Source organism: Oreochromis aureus, linkage group 9 (assembly GCF_013358895.1).
Source record: "Oreochromis aureus strain Israel breed Guangdong linkage group 9, ZZ_aureus, whole genome shotgun sequence".
Taxonomy (NCBI): Eukaryota; Metazoa; Chordata; class Actinopteri; order Cichliformes; family Cichlidae; genus Oreochromis; species Oreochromis aureus.
This window is the reverse complement of record NC_052950.1, coordinates 24897422-24924148: the sequence shown is the minus strand read 5'-3', so window position 1 is coordinate 24924148 and position 26727 is coordinate 24897422. Positions and strand designations below refer to the sequence as shown.

Here is a 26727-nt window from a genome sequence, read left to right as displayed (position 1 = left end):
TGACACACACAGGCAGTGATGTATTATTGAGGATGTCTGTGGAGTACTTGGGCAATGTACATTACAAGTGCAATTACCTACACAAGGAAACATGTATAGGAGTCTAATTGCTCTGCATGGGCAATGGCTGATGATATCTCTGCAAAATAATGTGCCTGTCTGCCAGTGTTATCTTGCTGTGTGCAGGAATCTGTACAATTTAAATCATCATAACTAGTTCAGATAAAATAACTGCAGGAGCTGAGTATAAGATGGCACCCTGGGTGGCAGTCTTCTCTCACCGCGAAATAAAGTGAAAAATGGTAATAAAAAGAAGAAGCAGGCATTTTGCATCACTGTGCACTTCCACTCAAACTAGTTTTCTTTTGTGCATGAATGGGCATCTATATGGGGAAAGGCTCATGCTGCAACAGTGACTAATTCCTGCTAATCCCACCGTATCTCCAATCTCTTAGAGCTAGTTTCCAATGGCAGCCCTGCAGCAGGGGAATTGCTAGTGAGATTAGCTTTCGTTAGCTCCTCCTCTGTTTGTGGTACTCACTGCCGGGCCAGGCTGGCCTGCCACTGCTAACCTTTTGCACAGAAATGGATTAATTGTTTTGTGCTGCATTGAATTCGGAGAATAATGTAAGTTTGATTCAGAGAGTTGTGCTTTTGTCTTTGCTTTAGCTTTGTGGATGTGGTTCTTTGAGTTATGGGAACAAATCTGTGATGACAGACAGACACCTTTGAAGGATACACGAAAGACGCGCTCTTTGGGTTTTGGCTGTAATTGCATTTCATGTAATTATCTGATTGATCTGCAGAACCTGAACTTTCTTCTGCATATTTCCATGCAAAGACAACATATGGGTTTATTTACTAATAGCTGTTTGCTTTTTAAAATATATATACATATTATCACCTTGCCATTTTGGATGTATCTTGCTGAATATCTTGACTAATTTGGTGTCAAATGATATCAGCCTTAGAAATTGGGAATGTGTCTGATTGGCCCTGAAAGCAGGAAGCACACCCCTCTGAGTGTTTACAGAAAAGCTGTGACTTTAAGCTAAGACATCCCATTTATCTGTAACGGGACACTGAAGAGTCTTAATGAAGGCAAGCACAGTTGTTGCCTTTATTTTTATGCATTGTTATGTTTTAAAGCTTCAATCTGCTGAAAATCAAAGCTATTTCCTCTAGATTTAATATTTACTCCAGCTATAGATGGGCGTTAAATCCCCTAAAGACCCAATTTAACCCGCCATCTATATTGCATCCCCGGATTATCCTCAAGTTAAACACTTCCAGTTTAATTCCCAAACAAACCAGCGTGAACTTCGAACACTCATCTGATTAAGCTTCAGGTGTTGAATTTAGAATCTAAAGGAAGGTTGAAAACATCTACTGTACATTATGTACTTGCACAATAGCTTTAAATCCCCTTCAGCTGAGCTCTTTACTAATGTGTTTACTCAGTTCAGACATGGATTAATAACAGTATAGCTGCACTAACTGGTGTATAATATAGGTCACACACAGCACAATGTTCTGCCCCCCCCCACTTACCACCTGCCCCTTCTCTATCAATGACCCACATGTACATGTGTTTTTCCCATTCTGCAGGAGATATCTCCTAAAGATGTTTCCACGATCAGGGAAATCGATTGTCTTTGACAACTTTCCAGATCCGACCGACACCTGGGAAATCATCGAGACAATTGGTAAAGGGACCTATGGAAAAGTCTATAAGGTGCTTAATAAAATAGATGGAAGTAAAGCAGCTGTGAAGATACTGGATCCGATCCATGTAAGTTGAGTTTGTTACGTCAGTTTGTGAAAGATCTTTAAGACTTCTTCAATATTTTTATGGCCGAAACAAAGAAAATAATGGATACAATTCTGTATTGTAATAAGTTTTTGTAATTTGTTTCTGTAAGTACTGGATCATATCACTTAATCTTTGAATTCAGGTGTTTTCAGTCATTGCCACGGGGGAAAAAATTCAGCACTTAGAAGAGGTCATTCTATAGAGTTCACTGAATTTCAGTGTGGCACTGCAGCGGGATGCCGCCATTGCAACAGGTCCATTTGTGAAATTTTTCCCCTCCTAAATATTCCACATATTTCACATCTGACATCTGTAAGTCATATTATTACAAAGTGGAAGAATTTAGAAACCACAGTGATTCAGCCACAAAATGTCAGACCAAGAAGTTATAGAGTGAAGTTGATCAGTGCCAAGTGCACAGTGTGTAAAAATTACCAACACTCTGGTGACTCACTAGCCAGCAACAGATGAACCAGCAACAGGGTCATGGACGGTCAAAGCTCACTGATGTACATAGGGAGCAAAGGTTGACCCTTCGGTCTGATCCAACAGATGAGCAGATGAGAGTAGCTCAAATCGCCAAAAAATGCAATGCTGGTTGTGATAGAAAGGTGTCAAAATACACGGTGCATTATAGTTTGTTGCTTATGGGGCTATAGACCAGTCACCGTGCCCATGCTGAGGCTTGTTTACCACCAAAAGCGCCAACATATACCTCTCTGACCTGTCTTCCCCATGTGATGTTTTTGTGTAATGTATGTATGGTCGGAGGGTAAGATGGCGCCGCCATTGCGTGCAATAGGTCGGCAGCCTTAACATGAAATTTCCCCTTGTGGGACTAATAAAGGTAATAAAGGTATATCAATCAACAAGATGCCAACAAGCACCAATCGAGCATCTGTGGATTGTGCTGGTCAAACAAGTGTGAGGCCCCAACTACAGCAAAAGGGGGACCAAAACAATGTTAATGCCTGATTGGTATATATAGCTATACATATTGTTTCGCTGTTAGTGATGGCACAAGAAGTACACGTTAATGACTTGTGACTTGACACTTGTTTAATTTATATCATCGACTTCTGGGTGTTTTTAGTTTCCTACATCTTTACTTTAGTTTTAGTTGATTGTTAGTATAGTTTTCCCTGTTGTATGACACCTTGTGATTTAATTTTATCTTTTTAAATTGAAAGTGTGTATTTTGTATGTTTCATTATTTTGGCCTTTTTTTTAGAGATTTATGTCTCTAAGTGTGCATAATCTTCCAAGGTTAAAAGTCATGATTTTTCATTACATTTCATCTGAAGTGTGCCCATAGGTTATGTATACCAGCTGGTATTTAAAAAGAAATCTAAATAGGGGGGGTAGAAAAACTTATTGAGAAGTAAACAGTAAAGGCCCCACCATCTCACAAAGAAAGAAAAACCTTTATGATGTGAAAAACCTCTGGCTTTGCAAGCACAAAAAATCAAATCATCAGTGTAGTCTGACTCATTAGCTCTGCCCTCGGTAAGATAAACATCACTCTGCTCTGCTTTGTTCTCAGCCTGTGAAGAGAATAAAGCTAAGCAGGTTGGAAACACCTCAAGGGAGATTCTTGTAACTATTCCTCCATCTACAACCATCAGCAAATTATCTCAGCAAATTGCCTCTGATGATATCAGTTTAGCACTCTGATCATTTTGGACTTGCTTTGCTTGTGGGGTGCTTTAGCACAGAGCCAAAACACAAATTTGGCATTACAGCAGAAGTGTGTCAAGAAGAAGAAGAAAAAAAAGAAACGGCCTAAAGAGAAGAAGACTTTGTCATGCTGCAGGGAAACACGATGTTAAACATGACACCGTGGGACTGATCTGTCCAATAGAGTCAACATTTTTTATAATTACTATAATATAATTACCATATTTGAGTAGTCTGTTACCATTCTTCATCTATTGTGTTGTCTATTTTGAGTCTACGTTAAAGTGTATGGTTTATTTAGAGGCATTTAATGAGCAGCAGGTTTCATCTATTAAACACACTCTTCAAGTCTCATTAATTTTGGGGGGAATTTGTTTCTTATTATTAAGAAACGCAAAGCGCATCATTACCATAATCTTAATCACTGCACTCATTTCGTTCACATATAGAAGATGCAGTACACATTTTTTAAATACTGTATGTTATGTTTGGTTTCAAGATTTATCTTTCTTTTTTTTTAAACTTTCTTTGATGAAAAGCGATTTGTAGTCCAGTAATTTTCTATACTTTTGCCTTCTACCTTAAGCTACATTAAATGTATAAAGTAGGAATGTCAAAGTCATTTTACATTGTGGGCCACATATAGCCACTTTGATCTTACGTGGCCTGGATCTTTGAAGTTCCCATTTCTGTCAGTGTAAAAAAAAGTTTCACTGCACATTTAGTCCCTAAGATACCTTCATATATAGAAAGGTACAATTTCAACAAAGTTTCAAGTAGCTTGTTGCCCTGTCTTTGTTGTAATTATAAAACTATTTTTGTTTTTTACAGACAAAACATGAAAAAAATTTTGGTTTAGTGTGAATGTAGGAAGTCTAAAATGTATGCCCTCCTTCACATTTTCCAAAACCATCCATTGGGCCGGATTAGAGTCTTTGCTGTGCCCATTTTGGCCCCCAGACCTTATGTTTGAAAACAAAAATCTGGTTTTATGACACTTTTTCCCAAGGTGTCAGATTTCCCATGCCACCAACTACAATAGGATTCTGCTCAGTACTATTTATTGTAGTACTGCTACTGCTACTGTTTATCACTTGTGATATAGTACTATATACTGTACAAGATTAAATGTCCACCAGCATGATTTGCATTATATGCTAAAAGTTCCCGTTCTTTAGGCTTTAATAACCGTGCAACATACAAAAGAAGAGTATACCATGACTGCTGTATTTAACATGTCCTGGATACGTCCTTTCGCCCACATTAAATTGCAGAATAAATGATGGAGACTTTACATAATGTCCGAAGGTCGGTCGCTCTGTTTTTCTTGGATCAAATCAGGCAACCGATGACGTTCTTGATATTTAAAAAGGTTGCAAAGCAGTTAAATGGGGAGCTGCAGATACACGTCTTAGAAATCACAGGACAAAGAAATGAATCATTCTAAAGTCTGGTTTATGGACACTACATTGGCTGTGAAACTGTGATATCACCACAACTCTGTCACCGTTCTCTTGAATGAAGATTGTCGAGAGTATCCTCCTCATCACTGCTGGTGTAGGAATAGAAAAAAGTTGACACAGAAAGCAAATAAATCATAGTTTTCTCCACAAAGTCTAGAAGGTAAATAAAGGTAAAAAAAAAAAAATGTAAGCAATAATAACAAAGTATCCATTCAGCTGATCTTTAAATTGTTATTTTCTTGGCTAGAGTTAAACTAAGAGGACCGAGAAGCAGGATCCAATGGATGGTTAGCTCTGCTTAGCATAAACACTGTAACAAGAGAAAAATAGCTTTGTAAATGTAACTTATCAATCAGCCAATCCAATCCAACTTTATTTATAGAGCACTTCAAAAACAACATGGTTGACCAAAGTACTTTCCAGTAAAAAACAGCGATGAAAGTTAAAAACCATACATTAACAATTTCATACAAATACACTAGTTATTAATGAACATTACTGTTAGTGAGCCACTTACATGTCATCTGATATTTGATATATTTTATGTACTACATTTTGTAAATTTAAAATTCATTTAAAATTCTGGTTTTGCGTTTTGAATTTTAGATATTTTGCTCTCTTATATTTCTTGTCATTTCTTAATCTTTGTATTCAAACATACAATTATTTTAATTTATCATTTTTGTTCTTTTTACAAATTACTTTTTTACCTTTGTAAAGAAAGATTTTATTTTATTTTATTAAGCTAAAATGATTCAAGCTATTAATTTGGTGTGTTTGGTTACACGGTGTTTAGCTCGTGTAACAAAGGAATTCCCCAACATTGGCATTATAAAAAAAGTAAAAGCTTGTACCTTATGTGGAGCAACCCCCTCCAGTTCATAAGTTCAAAGCTTTCTACCTATGAAAATGGTATTAATATTATTTAACTCATGCCTAGACAGTAGTCCAGGTAGTAAATAGTATTACCTCTATTACTCTGTTATTTGGCATTAAACATTCCATGATAAAACATGGCTGGTAAAAAAATAGCTAAAGATGAGATTGTAGGTGTTAAAATGTGTGTGTCGTATGCACTGAGCTGATCTTTGCTCTTGTGTTTCAGGATATCGATGAGGAAATTGAAGCTGAATACAACATCCTCAAAGCTCTTTCTGACCATGCCAATGTGGTCAAGTTTTATGGGATGTATTACAAGAAGGACATCAAATGTGGGGATCAGCTGTGGCTCGTACTAGAGGTAAGAGCACAACATTGGCTGTGTTTTTGTCACAGGCAGATTTGACTTGGACCTCAGAGAGCGTATACTGTAGGTGCAAAAGCCTTATTATACTACAAACAGGAAGTCTTGCCAGGTATGTACAGCGGTCAGGGATTATCTAACAGTTTTAGCCACAATGGGCAGTCTAGGAGTTTACTTATAGGGCACCTGGGGGATTTGGTCGCAGGCCAGTTAGTACCAGGAGGGGGGGAGGTTAGATCGCGTGTTGTGAGCACCCTGCTGAGAGCAGCACAGCAGGGATTTCTGTTAACAGGAGCTGTCTTCATGAATTAGTTTATACACCCTCTGTATAAAGTTGGAGCACAGGTTGAAATGTTCCTTGTTGTAGTTGATTTCTGTTCTAGAACTGAAGATACAACACACCGAAATTGCCTTTTCAGAATTAGACTTTGCTTGTTTGCACCTGCTGATGCACGAGAAAAGCCACATGCAGCCGTGATATTTTTCATGAAGGTTCAAGGGGACCTTGCTGCTGCTTTCAGTACTCCTCAAAAATCCTTCCTGTCAGCTCCCCCCCGTTCTCCATCTTTCTCTTTTTTTTCATTTTCTGCTGTAGCCCTTTAGAAATGTCAAGCTCCAGACAAACATGTAATGGAGGTCAACCTCAGAGGAGAGGAAGTGTTTGTGGGGTCGAACACTGTGTCAGATATTGGTTTTCTTTGCCTTTTGGCGGTCGGACCATGTAATTTGTGTTCCTGCTTTGATAGAGAGCAGTACAAACCTGGATATGTCTGGAAAACACTGTCAGCAAACTCGAGGAGGTTCGATAAGAAATGAAACAACCATCGTCCAAAAGGGTGGTTGATGTGTTTCTTTGTGTGTGTGTGTGTGTGTGTGTGTGTGTGTGTGGTATTTCTGTCGAATAGACTATAATGTAACGTGTCTCAAGGGATGGTAATGTTGGTCTGCAGGTTAATTAATCACTTTTTTCTGAAATATCCCTTAAATACACATGCACAAGCCCCAGAGAGCATTTCTTGCTGCCATTGGTAAACCACTGTTTTCTGTTTGACTTTGACAATTTATGTTTTTATAGCAAGATAGATTGCTATAAATTGTGGTTCATAGATAAAATATTATCATTGTAGAAGTCTCTCAACTTTTGTAGCCGCCCAATAATTAGGTCAGAATGTCTATTTGTTCAACAGCTCATGACCAAATCAATGAAAAACTGAATGAAGTTCCCATTAGTTTAGTGTTTAGAAACAATATTGGGAAAGATATTGATCCCTTTTGAAGCAAACATAGGTGCTCTAAACAAGTCTAAACATGTCTGTGATGTTGCATCTCCAATGAACCTAATCAAGATGCCTTTTTATTAGGTTCATTTCACACCGGGAGGTTTTCAGAAACAGTGTTTCAACAGCTTTATTGGTCTTTTATTTTGAAAATTGACAGGATTGTGTGCTATTCCTACATCTGACTTCCTCCCCTCTTTATCTGCTCTGTGCAGCTTGGCGGAGTTTGCATGAAAATAAACCGTTTTAAGGGACGAGTCCCTTCTGGAACACTTCTGAAATGTGCTGTAGCTGTGGAACTGGCAGCACTGGTTTGAATGGGTGTGAAAATCTCCAAACAGAGACCTGCCCGGATTCAGGGTTACTGCTTCATGAAGCGAATGAATCAGGTTAAAGATATCAATGTGAGCAAGTGAACAAGAAGAAATTCCCAAGGGGAAAATGGCAGACAGCAAAGGAAAGCAGTTCAGAGAACCAATTAACTGAACAGACACAGTATTAAAGTGAAATTATACTGACACACACACAAACACACTGAGACCACAATGCAGTGAAAAACACGTTTTTTACTTTTTGAGGGCTCCAATTCTGTTGGATATTGCGATGCATCATACATGATTGTCTTGCAGCGTATCAAAAGTCTGACAATAACCGTCTCATAATACCATTGCAGGCAAAATGCAGTATCACGATATTGCATACTGTGAGTAGGGACGTACCTATTTGACATTTGGATTGGATACTAGACTGGATATTGATGACGACAGGCCAATCGATTCACTTCAGTATTCAGTATTCACTACCACGTGTATTAGCAGCAGCTCAGGATTTTATTTCAACAGCATGCTGTGATTAAGTTAGCTGAGATGACTGAACAGCTATATTGGCGTCACTCTCAGACTTAACTATGAAAAGAACATGTTGTCACCAACTCCATTTATATTATTTAAGTGTTTTTGTGTGAGGAGGAGTAAAAGGAGGTGCACTCAGACTGAGAGGACAGAATAGGCCAGCTAGGCTCTAAATAACAGCAGCAGCCTGTGACAGTCACACTTCACATGAGATGATATGAGACCAGTGCCAATAAATGTAGTAAATAACAAAAATGCAATTTTAAAATCTTTATGTGTTTTTGTGCTGTTGTTGCTTATCATCTTACTAATAATTTCTAGTCCTAGTTAGTGATATTATTGGTGTATCTGTTTATTTGTTAGCTTTTACGTTTTACAAAGTTAGAAATTTAAATCAAGCCTGATGTTGAATATAAAGAATGATTTTCAATCTCTTTTTCATGCTTATCATTTTTTACTGATGTTGGATATCTGAGTGGCTCCATGGTGTGGCATTTTATACATTTGCCTAACAAACAAAAGCCCCCCTGGGTCATCTCTGTGAAAAGATCTTTTAAAAAGTTTAGATCTAAATGTGCTGAAATAGTTGATGTTGGTACTTAGCTTGAAACAAAACCACGTACAAGCTTGTGGCATAGATAAATGAATCTCTTAGTACCACTATTTACCCGACAAAAAGTTATGCTAACCTTTAACCAAAAGCCCCTTTTCCCCAGACCATCTACAACCAATTTCCCTTCCTAAACATCCAAACTCAGTCTCAGGCTTAGGGCTAAAAAGAACAAATACAAAAGCTAAATGAAGACCGACAGGATTTCCATTTAAGTTACTCATCCTGTTCTTCAATTACGCAACATTTTTTTCCACTGTTAGGAGATTATTGTTGCACCCTGAACATTTTTCCATTGTCAGGTACAACAGTGCTAGAACAGAGTGTCCATATTTCTGTAATCCAAGCTCAGTGGGCTTCACATCAACAGCAGCACTCTTATGCTAACCCAGTAGATAGTTTTCACCTCTCCATCTTGAGTTTCCTTCCCCTTTCATCACTCTCCTTTCTCCTGACCTTCGCAGAGGACCCTGCATTTACTTCTCTCAGATATCAAGATGCTGAACCATGAGACAGCACCGTCCTTTTGAAGGAAAACAAAGAAAGTGCCATTGTTTTTTTAAGATAGTTTCACATGAGTGTTCAGTGAAATTATGTACCAAGGCTTAATTCTTATGAGTAAAACTATAAATCTGCTGTGATCTTTGTTTACTCCCCGTGGTTACATATCCACTCAAAATTTCCCTTGCAAATACGCAACCAGCAGTCCAAATCTGGTGGCTAATCCTGAGGCTGAAATCACTGCCTGACAGTTTAATAAGTGGCTGTGTTGAAGCTGTGTGTGTGTGTGTGTCTGCGTTTTTGTGCTCTGAAGTAGATGCACATGGGGTTTTAGCAGTAAAAAAGACAGGAAAGCAGGGAGTGAGGTGGTCATTCACCATGGTTACTGGCCCTCCTTTCTAAACTGTAATTTTCCATCCTTTAGCTCTGCTGAGAGGAGCCTTTCTCTGCCCTGCACTGACAGCAGACCGCTCATTATGAACAGAATTCATACAAATTGCATCCGCTACTTTGTTAGCCCTTCATTGGGGTCTACGAGCTTTTGGCTTTGCCTCTGTAGTGTTCTCCTTTATCACAGCAGATGTGGGCAGAGATGAGCATGCTTTCATGTATAAAGGCCTAATATTGCTACCAGAGAGCTTGAAAATACTTCAAAGAAAGTGACGCTAGGGCGACTTCTATTCTCCGACTGGAAATAAGGAGCTAATTTAGATGTGCATGTCATTTGTGAGTCATTTTTTTTAAATGTTCACCATCTTCTATCGAGCTAAAATAAAAAATGTTGGCGTTCTAAATCAAAATTGCATCTGCTTTTTAAAAAATGTCATTAGTGTTATTACTGCATTGTTGTTGCACGTATCAACTTGTGAATAATGACAAGAGTAACTATTAAATAGAGAAACAGCTGTAAATCATATTGAAGAACATTTTTCAAAATGTTCTCGCAGCTTCAGAGAAATCTATAGCAGGGGTTGTAATGTTTACTATCCAAAGACCCACTCTTGAGCAATTTTTGACCAGAGAAACTCTAATAGAGCATAACGTAATGAAGTTGAGTATAAATCAGCCTCCTATCATTAATAAAAGGTTGAAATAATTGGACCTTTTTTGGTCCAGCTGCTCTACAAGAGACCATTCATGATTATTTGGAACTTAAACTTTGCATTTTCAATACAATAATATTATGTTTTTGTTGCATACATGAAATTATGAAACTAATATATTAAAAATTGCCTGTCTGTCCACAGTTCACTAAATCATTCCTCCTGGTGTATTGGTCAGATTTTAATGAAACAAGATTCATTTGGATATGACTGTTTGCAAACTTCCATGACTTCTTAATTTAATCCTCATTAGTTTGTACAATATAGCCAGCCAGTAACAAAACAAATGCATAACTTTCTTTCTGTACTTCAGATATTATAGTAACTTATGGAATCTATGTGTGCAAATTAATTCAATTAAACCCCGACCGCTAAAGTGAGCAGCTCAGAGAAGAAGCACAGAAAAAGATAACTCAATCTATTGAAGCGCAAACTTTTTCACCATCATTTTCTATCACAGAGGAAATGAACAGCAAAAGCAAACAGCAGTGGTAGGAGGAATTGGCTTATGAAGATTCTTTGTCAGGACCAAAATTGCATAAAGAGTCTGCACATGAAGAAAACAATAATTAGCATTGTTGTCTGGGGAAAGATAAATGATAAGTGGAAAAGAGAGATAAATCACTCGAGGCTTCTCATTAGTAAGCCTATACAGCTTTCCCTTTTCAGCATGGCACAAAACAGAAAAACTGGACTGCACGAGGACTTGACTCGAAGGTTCAGGGGAAACTTAATCGGGGCTCATCCTGGGCATGTCGCCAGTCTATCACAGAACGACAGAAAATCACACACTCTGAACTCTACACCTATGGTTAGTTTACAATCACCAACTAATCTAACCTACCCACATTTTAGGACATGTGTTGGGATGTAAGCCTTAATCAGTTGACTAATTCCCTAATCATTGAATCAGTGCCTGAAAACACATGAAAACTTTTTTCTTGTCCCTTTTTTGCTTTCCTGGCTTCATTCCACTTGGACACCCTGTGAAAGTCAACAATTTGTCCTGGATTTTTCAACCCATTTTCTCTCTCCAAGCTCATCCTCTTAACCTTTGCACTCGTTAATTGACAATGATGTTTGAAATGGTTTCCCTCTATCAGACTTTTCGATAAACGGTGACAGAAAGTGGACACCTCGGCTATTATGCCCCGTGTAAACGATAAGGCCATGGTAACAATGGGAGCGCTCTTCTCTGGAGATGGTCCAGCATGCCGCACACACGTTTGTTTTCAGATCTTAATGAGGACATTGAATAGATACAATGCCTCGATTTCTCTAACCTGAACACTAACCCTCAGAAATGGATGCTTAACCTTAAACTGAACTATAACCTAATTGTAACCTTAAACTCAAAACAACATTTTGAGCCTCAAAACATGCCTTCAAATTCACAAGGACTGTCATTTGGGCCTCACTGTTACTGGTGGTCCCCACAAGTATAATGACAATTTTTGGTCCTCACAAAGATGTTTAAACAAGTACAAACACACACACACACACACACACACACACACACGCACACAGGAAACATGCTTCTTCGAGCCTTTTGCAACTCCGTATATCTTTTGCAACTCCGTATATCCATCAATAAATGAGGTAATAAAAAAATACAATGTAAATTAAAACTTTTATGCAATCACACTGTTAATGAAAGGTGGCTAAAGGGAGCACCTGTGTGTTCAGTTTGTTTCATCTTTACATTTCTTTTATCTACTTCTTTGCTCGTCTTTGATGCACTACTTGCATTTACATGACTAAACAAGCACCTGACCTCATTTGTAATGGAGACTAGACCGCTCAATATTCAGTATGTTCCCTTGTTTATTCTTTGACATGATGAGCAAGACAGAAAGCGCAAATCTTAACAAACCTTTCATGCAGTGAGTTCCTCTTCCAAATCTGTCAAATGTGTAACAAGGAAAGATCAAACTCCAATGAATCGTCTCTGACTGTAAAAATGAGTCATGATTTCTACGAGTGTCAGAAAGAAAAAGAATTTTGAAGCCCATTCCTGGTACATTCTTCAATAGTGAGCAACATGTCAACATGGTTTTTCTCAATAAGACAAAGGAGCAGATGAGAAGCCATCCACAAAAACTGACCAAGTAACCCATTCCTGATCTCGGTGTGTTAAATACTATAGTTTTTTCAAAGCTGCTGGGGTTTTGCAAATGTAGAAAAGGTGTCCTTAGGCACTGGGTATGCAGTACACTGGGTTACTAACTGGTCTCATAGCTAACCAGATTTAGCTGCTTAAGCGTGAGAGTTTTACTTCCTTCTTTAGATTGACCTGATTGACCAAAGGCTCTCTTTCAATCATCTTGTACTGAATTTTAGGGAGGAGTGGAAATGCTAAAGGAAAGGGATGTACTTGATTTATAACACAAGAAAAAAGTGAGTGCTTGAAAAGTGAGTACAACAAGAGTTCAACAAACATTTTTTGTTGCGTTAACCGTACCAAGGATTTTGTGGTACTTTAAACCTTGCCAATTATTTGTGATGCCTAAACATAATGACTGAATAAGAGCAAAGATTAAAAGCAAGTGAAAACTAATAAGAGTGTGAAAACATAGCCTCTAATTGGGCATGAACACTGGGCTCTTGGCTGAAAGCTTAAACAACGTCAAAGATTAACTGGAAGATGGCAAAAGCCTTGGTTCAAAGCAGCCCGGTTCACACATGAGAGATTCAAGATAATGCTCAGCAAGTGCAAAAGTAAAGTAAAGCTGACAAGTTTGCACGACAACCTGGGATTACAAAATGAAACAGGAGTCAACAAGCACCAAAGAGGTCATAGATTAAAATTAAGATCCATGACTGACATTAAAGGCTAAGTTTTCTTGTCAGTGTTAAAATTTCTGCCTCTGAAAAGAAACCGTAATCTTGAGGTGTTTGAATATCTGTGCTATAGCTCATAGAACGATTAGTAAAAGTAATTTAAGCAGTTAAACAATTAAATTAAATCATCTATGACATTCTCAATGTCGTTTCCTTTCTGCAGAGATTTAAGTCTTCACCGCATCTCTAATAATTAATGTTCACGTCCAGGATCACTTGTTGATGTGGCCGCTGTGGCTAAGGTGAGAGCACTATCGTTTAGCTCACCTAAATCCGGGACATCGGCCCTCTCATTAATATGGATTCCTTCGTCTGCCTCGTGTAATTTAATGATGACAGGTGATATGGCAGCAATGATGTGCACTGACGTCAGGCCCGGCTCATTGTCAGAGTGCTGTGCTGTCTGTGAAAACCTCTGCGGTATTCTCTGCTTAACTGCAGTTTGTCTGCACGTCTGATAGCCGAGAGAAGTGATTAAGCTTCCTATGTGGCAGCTGAGATACATGCCATCCATCCTGCAACAGTCCTCCGGGCTCCTGATGAATAGGCTGATTGATAGGCAGATAGAAAACAGACAAGAGGCACATCACTGAAAACTTATGCCAGTGCACCGTCAAGGTCAAAGAACTGCTTCACCTTCAGTGTCGTAGAAGGATTACAGATTATAGTTCCCATTCCAACCTCGGGCCAGAATTTCAGTTTGAGGTTAACATATCAGGATATAAAGTCAAATGAACATGACACAAAACTACTAACGAGAAATAAAATGTATTTGCAGTGATATATAATTCCTGAAATGCACAAGAAAAAAAAGACAAAGTGTTTCAAAGAGATACGAAAATGCTAGATACACAAAAGAGAAGTAACTTTGTCTTTAGTGGCTCTTGTTCTGCCCTGTACCACCGAGGCCTTTTACCATTGTCCTGTTCAGGTATAATGGACGATTACAGTACAGTATTTCCAAAATAAGATAATAATAATTGCAGGAAGTTGCTTCTTTCATCTGGACGCAGCGCTCTCTCTAGGAGAAACATTTCACTGCTCATCTTTCAGTCTTAGATAAATGATGAAACCTGCAGATGAACAAAATAAACTTTCTGGGATTTCCTTATCTGGATTACTGAGAATGCATCAGCACACAATAATAACTAGCTCAGTTTTAAAAAGCTGTTAATGCTAAAATGCCACCCATCAATCTATTATCTGCTGCTTATCTGGTCTGGGTCACAGGGGCAGCAGTCTAAGCAGGAATGTCCAGACCTCCCTCTCCCGAGCCACCATCTCCAGCCCAAAACACCTCACCAAGGAGTGTCCTAGTCAGATTCCAACTCGATCCTTTGAAGCAGAGGAGCAGCAGCTCTACAAATCACCTACTCCTCGTGATCTCACTCATTGGGCCACCAACTACAGTTTGTAGCCATAAGTAAGAGTAGGAACGTTGATCAGCAGTAGCTTTGTCTACATCTTCAGTTCTCTAACAAGCTCCAGAAAATTACTGCTTTGGAAAATGCCCCAATTTTTATTACTTCCAGTTTCCCAAATACCATGATTTGCTGCTTATATCAATTTTATGTGAATACCAATAGCGTATCATCTATATTTATTATGTTTTAGACTGTTGGATGGATTTTTAAAAAGCTTTGTGAGGATGAGATCTTTGTCTTTCAGTTAGTTTATAGACTAAATAAATCAATAAAATCAGTAATTGCAATGCTATGTACTTGCAATTAACTAGTATTCACTGAGATCTTTAAATAAAGGAATGATTTTGTAGCTTGCTGTTGTCAGCACAAAATTTTTTAAAGCCCTGTAGGTTGAATTATAAAGAGATGACTCATTGTTTGGCAATTTGGGCCCTGAGATGTTTACTTTACTCTTTTTGTTGTGGTGCTATTGTTGAGCTATGCTGTACCTTTTTCTTAGAACTGCAGGTAATGACACTGTAAGTTAGCATCATTATTTTCTGTCTAATGCCTATAAGGAGCTATTTCTTTACCCCAAATTACACAGCACAGTGGATAAAACATCCCTTTCCCTGAGAAAATAAATATTACACTGTAAGCCTCATTGTGTGCTTCCACTTGCAGTAACCTACTATTTGAAATGTGCGTTAAAAACTATTTTTGTTGCTTTAATTGTGAATGATAGTGTTAACATTTTCACACGTGTTACACATTTTAAACACACGTGCCCCCAGGGAGCTGATTATTCGCCAGTGACCCCAACCCTGCATGTTTATAGGCTGATTTGCTTTTAAATTACAAGTTAAGGAAATCAGTGTAGTTATAAAAGAGCAAGAGATCACTACAAAAAGCTATAATGGAAATTTCCTGTCTACCAGAAAATGTTAAGGATGTTTTTTATGCATGCAGTTAATAGGGAAGATGGAAAATTGCTCATAAAAAGTTGGATGATGCATGTGTAAATGATATCTTTTACCATACCGAATAACAGCGTCTGTGTTTACAAACAGGGTTCGCATGCAGAGAGACGCCATTTCAGTCCACTTCCAACCCCCAGCATCACTGATTGACATCTTAGAGCTTTTTATTTTTTATGCACTTCTGGCATCTCCCAAAGAAAGACCCAAATTAAGGGTTATTGTTGTTGCCAAGGCAACCTACTGGGTAATTTTCTGTAATTTTCCGGGAGGGTTTGCTATTGACGGTGAAGTCCATATCAAGATGCTGTATGCTGCAAGGAAACACCTACAAACACAAAAAGTCTATTTTTCGGGGGAGGAGGCTTTCTGCCGCAGTGAGGAATGTCCCATAAACAGTGTATAATTTCTAATATAAATCTTGGCTTTGTCTGAATGCGTACGATTATTTGCTTTATTTGAGCCCGCTTAGTCATCACCGCATAGATTAAACCCTGCATACAAAATGTACATTCTCTCCCGCTAAGCTGCCTGAGAAAGATAAGCCTCTAAAGATTGATAGAATTACTTCCAGCATCATCCCCCCGTTTTCTCGCTGTGAAATCTTATGATCAAAACGCTTCACCCCGTGCTGTTTCCACATGAAAATTCGGCATATCTTTCCCAGAGTTTGACACATTGTATAAGCAGAGCGTGTGCTGACTCATGGTGAGTTTTTGCTCATTGTCCTCTTTCCTTTGTGGATTTTTTTCCCCCCCTGCTGCAGCTCTGCAATGGTGGCTCTGTGACAGATCTGGCCAAGGGCATGCTGAAGAGAGGAGACAGAATGGATGAATCCATTATTGCCTACATCTTGCACGAGTCTCTCATGGTAAGCATTGGCGGGGGGGCGACTATGATGCACCCCGGAGTAAACGGGGTGATTTTACAGGCAGGTGCTCATCAGGATAAAAGAAGCTGTTAACCTCTTTGTTTCGCAGGGCCTCCAACACCTGCACATCAACAAGACCATCCACCGTGACGTCAAAGGCAACAACATCCTATTGACGACGCAGGGAGGGATCAAGCTCGTGGACTTTGGTATGTTATAGCTCTATTTAACAGAAGAGGGTCAAATCCATTATCTTCAGCTGTCTCACAAATAAACTGTGATAACAATTAGTTTCCTTGAGAGGCTGGAATACATTTACACAACCCAACAAAGTGGTGGATAGTTATACTTTTCCACTCTGCCACAAACAGCCGAGGACATTGCTGCTGCTCCCACTGTGATTTCTTAACCAAATGAGGCTTGCTGTAGTTCCTGGGCTCAAGGATCAGGATAGGCAAATTGATTCTGATGGTTTTCCGGAGGTGACTCACCCCTCCCCGAAAAAACCCCAGCTGCCTGTTTTCATTACAAATAAAATCCCCCTCTCCATTTGTGCGTAGGTTTGCATTTACTCCTGCTAATTGTGGGCTTCTCTTAAAAGCCTTCTACTAACAATGAAGCGCAAAGTGCACAGCTTTTACACAAGAAGAACGAGAGGGTGGGGAGGTATTAATGGAATCACTTGATACTTGAATGGGAAGTAGCTAATATTGAGCCAGAGCAGCTTCTTCCTCCCTGCGCTGCTGTCATGGAGATTCTCAGCACCTGTTTGTTTGTTTGATGTTTACTGATGAAGGAGATCGAGATGTCCAAACTCTGCACCCAGAAGCATCACATAAGTATTCATATAATTAAACAGAAATATGGTAATGCTTCTGCTGATAAGAGATGAATCCTCTGGTATCATCTGGTATTCTTGGGTTCTTTTAACAGTTTGTGTGTTTTATTTGTGCATACAGAACATATTTGCTTTACAAACTGTAAAAACAGTTACAAATACAACATATTCTGAATGGAATGGCAGGAAAACATCCCTCGTAATCGGTCAAAACTATGGCATCATTAATAGTGGCTCTTATTATTGCATTTGAAACACTAGCTTTATTCAGCTAAAAGCCCCCATTAAATACCTCTTTCTACTTACAGTGGCTTGTAAAAGTATTCGGCCCCCTTGAACTTTTCCACATTTTGTCACATTACAGCCACAAACATGAATCAATTTTATTGGAATTCCACGTGAAAAACCAATACAAAGTGGTGTACACGTGAGAAGTGGAACGAAAATCATACATGATTCCAAACATTTTTTACAAATAAATAACTGAAAAGTGGGGTGTGCGTAATTATTCAGCCCCCTGAGTCAATACTTTGTAGAACCACCTTTTGCTGCAATTACAGCTGCCAGTCTTTTAGGGTATGTCTGTACCAGCTTTGCACATCTAGAGACTGAAATCCTTGCCCATTCTTCTTTGCAAAACAGCTCCAGCTCAGTCAGATTAGATGGACAGCGTTTGTGAACAGCAGTTTTCAGATCTTGCCACAGATTCTGGATTGGATTTAGATCTGGACTTTGACTGGGCCATTCTAACACATGGACATGTTTTGTTTTAAACCATTCCATTGTTGCCCTGGCTTTATGTTTAGGGTCGTTGTGCTGCTGGAAGGTGAACCTCCGCCTCAGTCTCAAGTCTTTTGCAGACTCCAAGAGGTTTTCTTCCAAGATTGCCCTGTATTTGGCTCCATCCATCTTCCCATCAACTCTGACCAGCTTCCTGTCCCTGCTGAAGAGAAGCACCCCAGAGCATGATGCCGCCACCACCATATTTGACAGTGGGGATGGTGTGTTCAGAGTGATGTGCAGTGTTAGTTTCCGCCACACATAGCGTTTTGCATTTTGGCCAAAAAGTTCCATTTTGGTCTCATCTGACCAGAGCACCTTCTTCCACATGTTTGCTGTGTCCCCCACATGGCTTGTGGCAAACTGCAAACGGGACTTCTTATGGTTTTCTGTTAACAATGGCTTTCTTCTTGCCACTCTTCCATAAACTTTTGCAAGCCACTGTAATTTATTAACTTGGTTTTAGTGTGATTCATTCAAAACTCTTTACGCTGAAAGAAGAACCAAACACGAGTTTGTAATTTTTCAAATCATTCTGTGTGATCTGGTGGTTTGGCCGAGACCACACATGTTGCTTTCTTAGTTTTTGCTGCTGTACACTGAAAATCAGCTGTCACATCTTGAACACTGTGAAATGCTGCAGTATTCAAAGCCAAGCAAAAGTAAACTGTTCATAGTTTCAGTTTTAAAGTGAAACAAAATGTTTCAGTCTTGTGCAAAAGTCTTGAGTCACCCCTCATGTCTTTATATTTTCTTTATATTTTGCTTCCAAGGAGTAAGGCCTTCTTCTAATTCTGTACTTGAGCAATAGTTCTCCCATCTCTCTGAAGGTCTTTCAAAGATTTTCTTTTTCAGAGCATTTCTTTTGTTTTTGTTTTATGTGTTAAGCCACATAAGCCTGACCTGTGAACCATTCAAGCATAAAAAAGCACCTAACTCAAGCGATGAGCCAGTGTTGTGTCTACACATGAATGACAACTTTGCAAGGAATCCGTTCTAGATGGTATCTGTCTATGCAACTTTTGCCTCACTCTGATTTAAATTAAAATGCTATAAACACTCACAGACGATATCACACATATTGTCTGAAGCTATTTATCTGGTTATTGCAATCCTGGCATCTCCAACAGCATCCAGCTATTATTTCTGCGATATATCATCTCTTGCTTATTTAAGAACTTCTTATCAAGTGTTTGATGTTTCTCTGGCTGAACCTGTAATGAATGTCCAAGATAGGGAGGATACCGTATCTCTGAAAAGAATTTATTACATACAAACATTGTTGCTTAGACCAGAGAGCAGGTTTCAATTCACCGTGTTTAGTGCTAAGCTCATGAAACTCTCACAGGAAGTAATTATGTTTAATGTTGGGACACTTTATCATCAATAAATTGTTACTGCATTCACTTTAAGGTATAAGAAAAATTGCTGTAAGCAGTGACACCGCTGATCAGCTTATCTTCTATGAATAAATATTTGCCGCTGTGAATGACTGTTATCGGTTCGCACCATATTTGTGGTTGCTGGTTAGAAATAATGCATGTGGATCAGTTTAGGGAAGAAGTTAAAAGAAGCTGTATTATAATAAAAGTTTACATTGAAGTGTTGGATTAAAGGAGGAAGAGCCACAGATTTTCCTGACGGAAATCTCTCAACATCTACTGGATGGTTCCCACTGGTTGAGGTCTTATCGATTTTAATGGCCTCTTGGCTTTTCCTCCCCTGGCAGATCAGAGCTTTCATTTGTCCTGTAACTTTCAATTCAATTCAGTTTTATTTTTGTGCCAGATCGCAGCAGTCGCCTCAAACAGCTTTATATTGTAAGGTAAAGATCCTACAATAATACAGAGAAAACGCCAATAATCAAACGACCCCGTTTGAGCAAGCACTTGACAGTGGCAAGGAAAAACTCCCTTTTAACATATGCATTCAAAACCACAAAACTAAAAAATAAAAAGCTTAGTTGGAAGTCTGAGTAGCTGTAAATAGCAGGGTTTACCCAATAATTAAACTCATGTACTACATGAGTTCACAGTTGGGGCATGCAGCCACCTGCCGCTATCTGACAGCTTCCCTGTCCCTGTGCTAATGGCCATCATGGATAATATAAAGGAGCATGGTGGAAAGTGAGGCTTGGCAGTATTTTGATCTAGAAAAAGAACGGTTGCATGTAAAGAACATGCAAAAACTAAAACATACATGATTAACTAAATGAGAAAGAACTACCTGACTGGAGCCTGGCCATATTCAGGACTGGAAGCATCCATCAAGTAGTTTTTATATTCTTGCCAGATTAAAAAAAACTGTCTTCTTTGAAGTTTTCTCTTATTATTTTATAAAGTGTTCACATCATAGGCAGCACATTCAAGTAAAACAAGCTCTAAGCATTACAGGAATTGTTAGGTTTGAGTGCTGCCAGCACAGAGATTCATAGGATTTGTATGGAAAATAAATAAGACAACAAAAACAAATGTTGTTACTTTAAGCCCACTAGATTAGTCTAAATTAAAACGTCCATTTACTTTTAAAGTTGTACCTAGAGACTACTGTATTCCTAATGTTGTCTACCAATCCTAAAGACAGCTGTCAGGGGTCTAGTGGTCCTCTAATCTACATGCTGAAGTGTGTGTGTGGTAGTAAGGAAGGGCTTTAAGTCCCAGAATCAAGAGCCATATGAATGTGTGTGTGAATGGTGAATGTGGTTTGTGGTGAAAAGTCTTTGTTGACTGGCTCACACATCTGTTTTTATGGCAAAAACCCTTATCTACCATAAAATCATGACACCACCCAGGCCTACCTGCTATTCAATCAGCAGCATGTCCTCCACTACAAGCTCTCCAGTAAATCATGATTCTTGCTTTGTCGCTGCTTGATCTTCACTCTGAGTTAGGTTTCTCATTGCTAACCTTAGTTGACTTGACAGGTTCTTGGTAACATGTTGCATTTGCTGTGGTTAGTTTCTTCTGGCCTCATCACAGTTTTGCACTTTATACATATATATACTTTATACATCCATACATACTCCAGCACAGCCTGTAATCTACTGACTTGTGTTTCTGAACAGGAAGTTTTCATTTTGTCTTCCTGAAAAATTATTTGTCTGGTCCAAGATGATGTCACATGTATTGATTCATGCCCATGTACTCAAAAAGAATATTTTTCACTTTTAAAAAGGAAAAAAAAATGCGTATATTTCGAGAGTGGAGGGGTTACTGGTGGAGTGACTCATTTTGCTGAACACACTAGAGGTTTAAGTTTTCATCATAAACATCACACATTCTTTTGTATTATTTTTTTAGTATGTTATTACTTTCTTAGCGTTGAGCATTAAACACTGAGGTCAAGATTAGAAAACTCTTTGTGGCTTGGGTTAAAATACATTGTTTTCTACATTGTTTAAAACTCTGGTTTTTTGGTTTCAATCGTACATTCTGCAAACACAAAACGGACTTCCTGTGAAAATAATCAGGAATTCAGGCTGACTGTCATGAAAAAGTGCGACAGTTTCTGTCCATGGCCATGAAGAAATAATTGCTTTTGCAATTATTTCCTGTTTTGCATGCTCATGCCATTTCAAGTAATGTAGCGTATGAGAGTAGGGTGCACCGCCATCTTTGTCTCCCATTCTCTCCAACATGGACTGAGGTCAGGCAGTTTTTGCAAAAAGACCTTAAAAAAGCATTTTAATTTATTTCTTCTGTTCTTTGGATAATTAAAAACAGGATTATTTGATTAGTAGCTACAATGTGAACTGTACGGTTTCCATTTCAATTACAACAAGCTGCAAGGTCACTGTGGAATTTTTTAGTGCAATGACAACAAGCTGACTGCCCCATCTTGAACATAAGCAAGTACAAATGCACAGAGCCTCTAGATTGGCTGCAGTCTTGTTCCCCTGTCAATTTTTAGCTGTCAAAAAGCTACAAATGTAAAGCGAATGTTGCGTCATTCTACTGAAACAAAGTTGACAGCAAACAGAGCAGATAAAGCTTCTGTTTTATAACCAAAGAGTATTTAGCAGGATTCAAAGAGTATACAGGCACACGGCTTGAAATCTCTTTCATCAAAATAGCTCCAACTTCTTTTGTGACGTCCCGTTTGCCAGCCTGTACGCTGCTGACAGCTGAGATTTGAATGAGGTCTGTGACGTCACGAAGGAGGAGAAACGAACTCGCAGAGTGACGAAAATGGCGGGGTTGGAGGGGTCCGACTCGAGCTTGCACGGCTACTGCGTCACGCTGGGATTAATGGTTTTTCATGTGGAGGGGCGCATGCTACACTGAGCAGCTGAAGAGATAAAGCCCCCGCAGTGACTCATCACCGGCGGAGAAACAGAACAGCAAAAAAAAGACGGACCCAAAAAAGAGCAGCAGAAGAATGAGGAGAGCTGTTCGTTCATCGGTCTCTCATGAATATTCTAATTGACGGCATTATCTCTGATGATTATTAAGTGTGTGGCCCAGCAGGCTGCACTCCGGGCTAATGTAGTGGAAACAGAGGGGTTGAGAGAGCTTCAATAAGGGGGCTCTTTGTGTACCTGTACTTTCACGCGCTGATATTCCTCACACGCCTTATATATCATAACAGACACGTACAATTTTGTGTATAAGGATGAATCCCTGTAAAACTCTGAGTTTGTCCTCAGTAATGTGGGGTGATGTTAGTGTGTTTGTGGTTTTATGACACGATGTGACTGTCCCTGTGTGTATGTTCGCCTTATGCCTACATCTCCCCGCCCTGCACATGATTATAATCCCTTTTGATGTTTGCCACAGAACCATTTTCCTTTACACTGCTCATCCCGGCATTTCTCTCCACCCCTGGATTTAACCCACAAGCACCAACAGTGACAGCATTTAAATGGATGCGCAGAATCATCACCATGTCTAAATTTGCTGACATGGTTGGAAATACATTCATGTTGTGTAAATGTCTTTGTTCTGTTACTTAGAGATTGTGCCTGTCTGCACACTTTTGATGTTTTAAACGGATTTTTATGCAGTTCACCATCTGGATGTTTTGTTGGTACATTTCCTCAAATTACCCTTTCATTTCCTAAAAGCTTTTATGTTGCACGTCTGGCTGCTAAAACACATTTTGCAGAATCTGTGCGCCTCATATTCTTCATAGAAAAACATGAAGTAGAAGACAGAGACGCAGTTCTGCAGCAGCATGTCGTGCATCACTACATCACCTTTTGTTTGTGGGTTGCCGCTTTTGTCTCGAGGCTTTGCTTTTGTCCCGGTTGCTGCTCTTGATCTGGCCGGCTGCTTCAGCAGAGCCCGCCCTGGGATACATCACAGTGTGGCGTAACACTGATTTGTCTGGACTGGACCGAAGTCACGATTGTGGGTCAGCATGTTCCTTGTCAGGCACATTAACACAGCGCACACACACGTAATGACACACGTGTCCTCTTTTTCTCTCTGCAGTCCCATTTCTGCTGAATGTATCTGCCGCTGACTTGACTGCTGTAGTGTGACTCGGGCCTCTGTAGCATTAGACAATAAATCACTCAGATGCATCTTGTTCTGGGAGACGGTGACACGTCTCCGGCCACCAGAGCGTGCGCACAGTTGAATTGTATTCAAATGTTGTTCTTGAAATGCCAAAATAGCTTGCAGTCAAATAAGAATTTGTAATTCATGGCAGTCTATCATTTGGATAAAGAAAAAAAGCACTGCAGATGTTTATATGTATTGTTTTTTTCCCTCGTCACTATAGCGACAGCTTTATCAGCGCAGGCTTCCAGAGCCGTTGGGCTCTGTATCATTTGAGCCGCGTCCTGCTGTTTACTGTGCACTGTTTCCCTTTTCACAGATCATCACTTTTACCTGCCAGTGTGATCTTTGTAGAAATAAAAACATGTTATTGAGATATTTTGAACTGTCTCCACTGAGTCTTGTTTTCTACCCTGCAGGTGTTTCAGCCCAGCTGACAAATACCCGTCTGAGGAGGAACACCTCGGTGGGAACCCCCTTCTGGATGGCTCCCGAGGTACGGTGAAAGTGGCCTATAAATGCTCCCGCAGCCTCGTCTCTTTCCGCTACATTAGCCTGGAGCAGATCCCAGTGGGCCACAGTTAATAATCATCAAAGAGATAACACTGTCAAATACAATGTGCATGGAAAAAGTGGAATGGGCAGCCTCCATCGTTCATCTCCTGTATAATCATGGCTGAGTGCACTGACAGTATGTATAGCTTGTGTAGAGAAGTGGCTGCATCAAAAATTGAGCGTTTTATACCAGTCGTATGTGTTTGAGCCTTATTCTTTTTATAGGAGGTTAATGTGACTTTGTGCTGTGAGCTGGGCTCTCTCCTAACGACTCTCTGACACCGACTGAAAGACTGTTTCTATATGGTAGTGTTTTTCCTGCTTCAGTTATGCATTAGGGACTAAGCTGCAGTTTCTGTATGCTGTTATCTGTGGCCACTACTGTCAATGTTTATTGACAGCGTTGGAAGCTGTGCTTCCTTTATATTGCAAGTTAGAAGTTCAGTGGTGGTAGGTGAGAGTTTGCACATCAAAGTCTGTTTACAGGTCTTGAGTATGTGCTACTGCGTATTTGAAAAAAGCTCCGGCAACACCTTCTGTGCCTCCAGAGGGATCAGTGTGAAGTCAAGTGTTGTCACTTGCATGGAATAAAAAAATAAAAAGTTTTTCTCTATGTAAAAACTCCAAATTCAGAACAAGTAATCTAAATTTTTCTTTTCAGTTGAGTGAGAAAATAAATTTAGCATTTTTTTAAGATAATTCACAACTTAATGAACATTTTAAAAGCAAAGAAGAGATGCTCATTATCATGTTATGAATGTTGATGCTGCACAGTTTATTCACCAGAGGCCACTTTGGAACTTCCCTGTTGGCACCATGGTTGGAGCACCAGAAAAGCAGCAACCAGCTGATCTGAGTAATAAATAAATAAATAAATAGAGATACTACTAACAGAAGCTCAGAAAATCATGTGTCTAAAATAACAATAGGAATCAGTTCACATACTGGAATATTATTGGTCCTGAAATTCCTATACTTGTCAGGCTCTAAACATCTTTTAATACCTAAGAGATCAGGTGAACATTTGTTCCAGCATATTTGGTCTTGTCTCATGTATATTTTGACTTTCAGATGTCCCCTCCTAATTGGCTTTCCAGATAAGGGAACACAGTGTGTCTCTGCATTATTAACAAGCAACCAGGCTGTCCATAAGTCTTTTATAGATGCAAAACACCCCATCATGCTGCTTAAGGCTTCAGTGAGAATGACATTTCTGTCGAGACTTCACCATACAGGGAATCAACTCCTGAAACAATCCACTGCAGGCATGAAATTCAAGCTTAGTTCCTTTAATGGATCAGTACCAAAAGTAAGAAATTTCGTAATGTGCCAGATTGTCTCCATTTTCAGTTTGTGCTGCAGTCTTTGCTGTTTCACTACTGCTCAGCAAATAGTTGGCAAGTGTTTGCAGACAAGTTAGCACTTAGCATGCAAACCACAGGCAACCACAACAATCTGCTAACGACCAAAGCAATCGCAAGGAGGTCTCAGTTTACCAAAAGTACCAACCAATTTTACTGAGCAACTGCCAGCAGCCCCCAGCGAGTTTTTAAGAAGTAAGACATTTAAATGGATCTTAGAATGAAACAGGGACAACAAACAAAACACTGCAGAATAAAACAGATTGCGTAACGTTGGAAAAAAAAAAACTTCAGATGACGTTTCGACTGTGCAGTGAACTGATTCATCGTGAAAAAGGCTCGGCAACCCCTAGTGGAGCAACGGCATAGCAGAAAACAGAGATAACCTGAATGTTAGGAGATGCACTTTTAGCCTCTCACTCAGATACCATTCATTTATTTTTCATTGAACCTGAAGCCACAACACTTTTGGAAACCCTCAACAAGTAGAGGAATCTCTTAACCACCCATTTGCACGCTTAACCTCAACACTGATCAAGATTAGATGAGTCATTAGCGGACTTCATGGGGATGAGATGGGTAAACTTATACTCTGCTGCACCTCAGCTTCCCTTTGTAACCACTGCGCCTAATGGTAGTTATAAAATCGCCTCAGCATACATGATCACCGCAGATCACCTTGCATGTTCACTTGTTAAATCAAAACAGCTTTTACATGAAGTTTGCATGCCGTGCAAATGCAGGGTGCTGCATGACGTGGCGTCGTTAAGGCTCAAGGATTTTAATCTTATTTGTTTAAGACATTTATTCACAAAGGTCTAAGAAAGGGCATTTACCTGAGTGGACTGAGTAGACAAGAAGCATTTGACAGAGCGGAGGTTTCTTCTTTCTAAATATACACTTTGGGGACAATATACAGCGCTGGCTTTATATAAAGTCTACTTCTAAAGAGGATTTGCTTATGCAGGTTTGACTTGGAGGTGAGCTGCATCTTTTCTGCATGTTATACACAATGTTATGTAGATGAGCTTTCTTTTCTAGAATAATTGTGTTTGGTTGTTG

The 26727-nt window shown here is 39.3% G+C and overlaps 1 protein-coding gene across 2 annotated transcripts in view; it reads left to right on the top strand.

Annotated features, from left to right (window-relative positions):
• Positions 1-555: 555 nt before the first annotated feature.
• The window catches only part of myo3a (myosin IIIA), a 65171-nt gene continuing 38999 nt past the window's right edge, over positions 556-26727 (top strand). For both annotated transcript variants that reach the window (XM_039617146.1, XM_039617145.1), the window contains exons 1-6: positions 556-627; positions 1609-1792; positions 6059-6193; positions 16526-16630; positions 16740-16839; positions 24169-24245. In XM_039617146.1, the coding sequence (XP_039473080.1) occupies positions 626-627; positions 1609-1792; positions 6059-6193; positions 16526-16630; positions 16740-16839; positions 24169-24245 (603 nt within the window). In that variant the 5' untranslated portion in view covers positions 556-625. The remainder of the gene's footprint in view (positions 628-1608; positions 1793-6058; positions 6194-16525; positions 16631-16739; positions 16840-24168; positions 24246-26727) is intronic.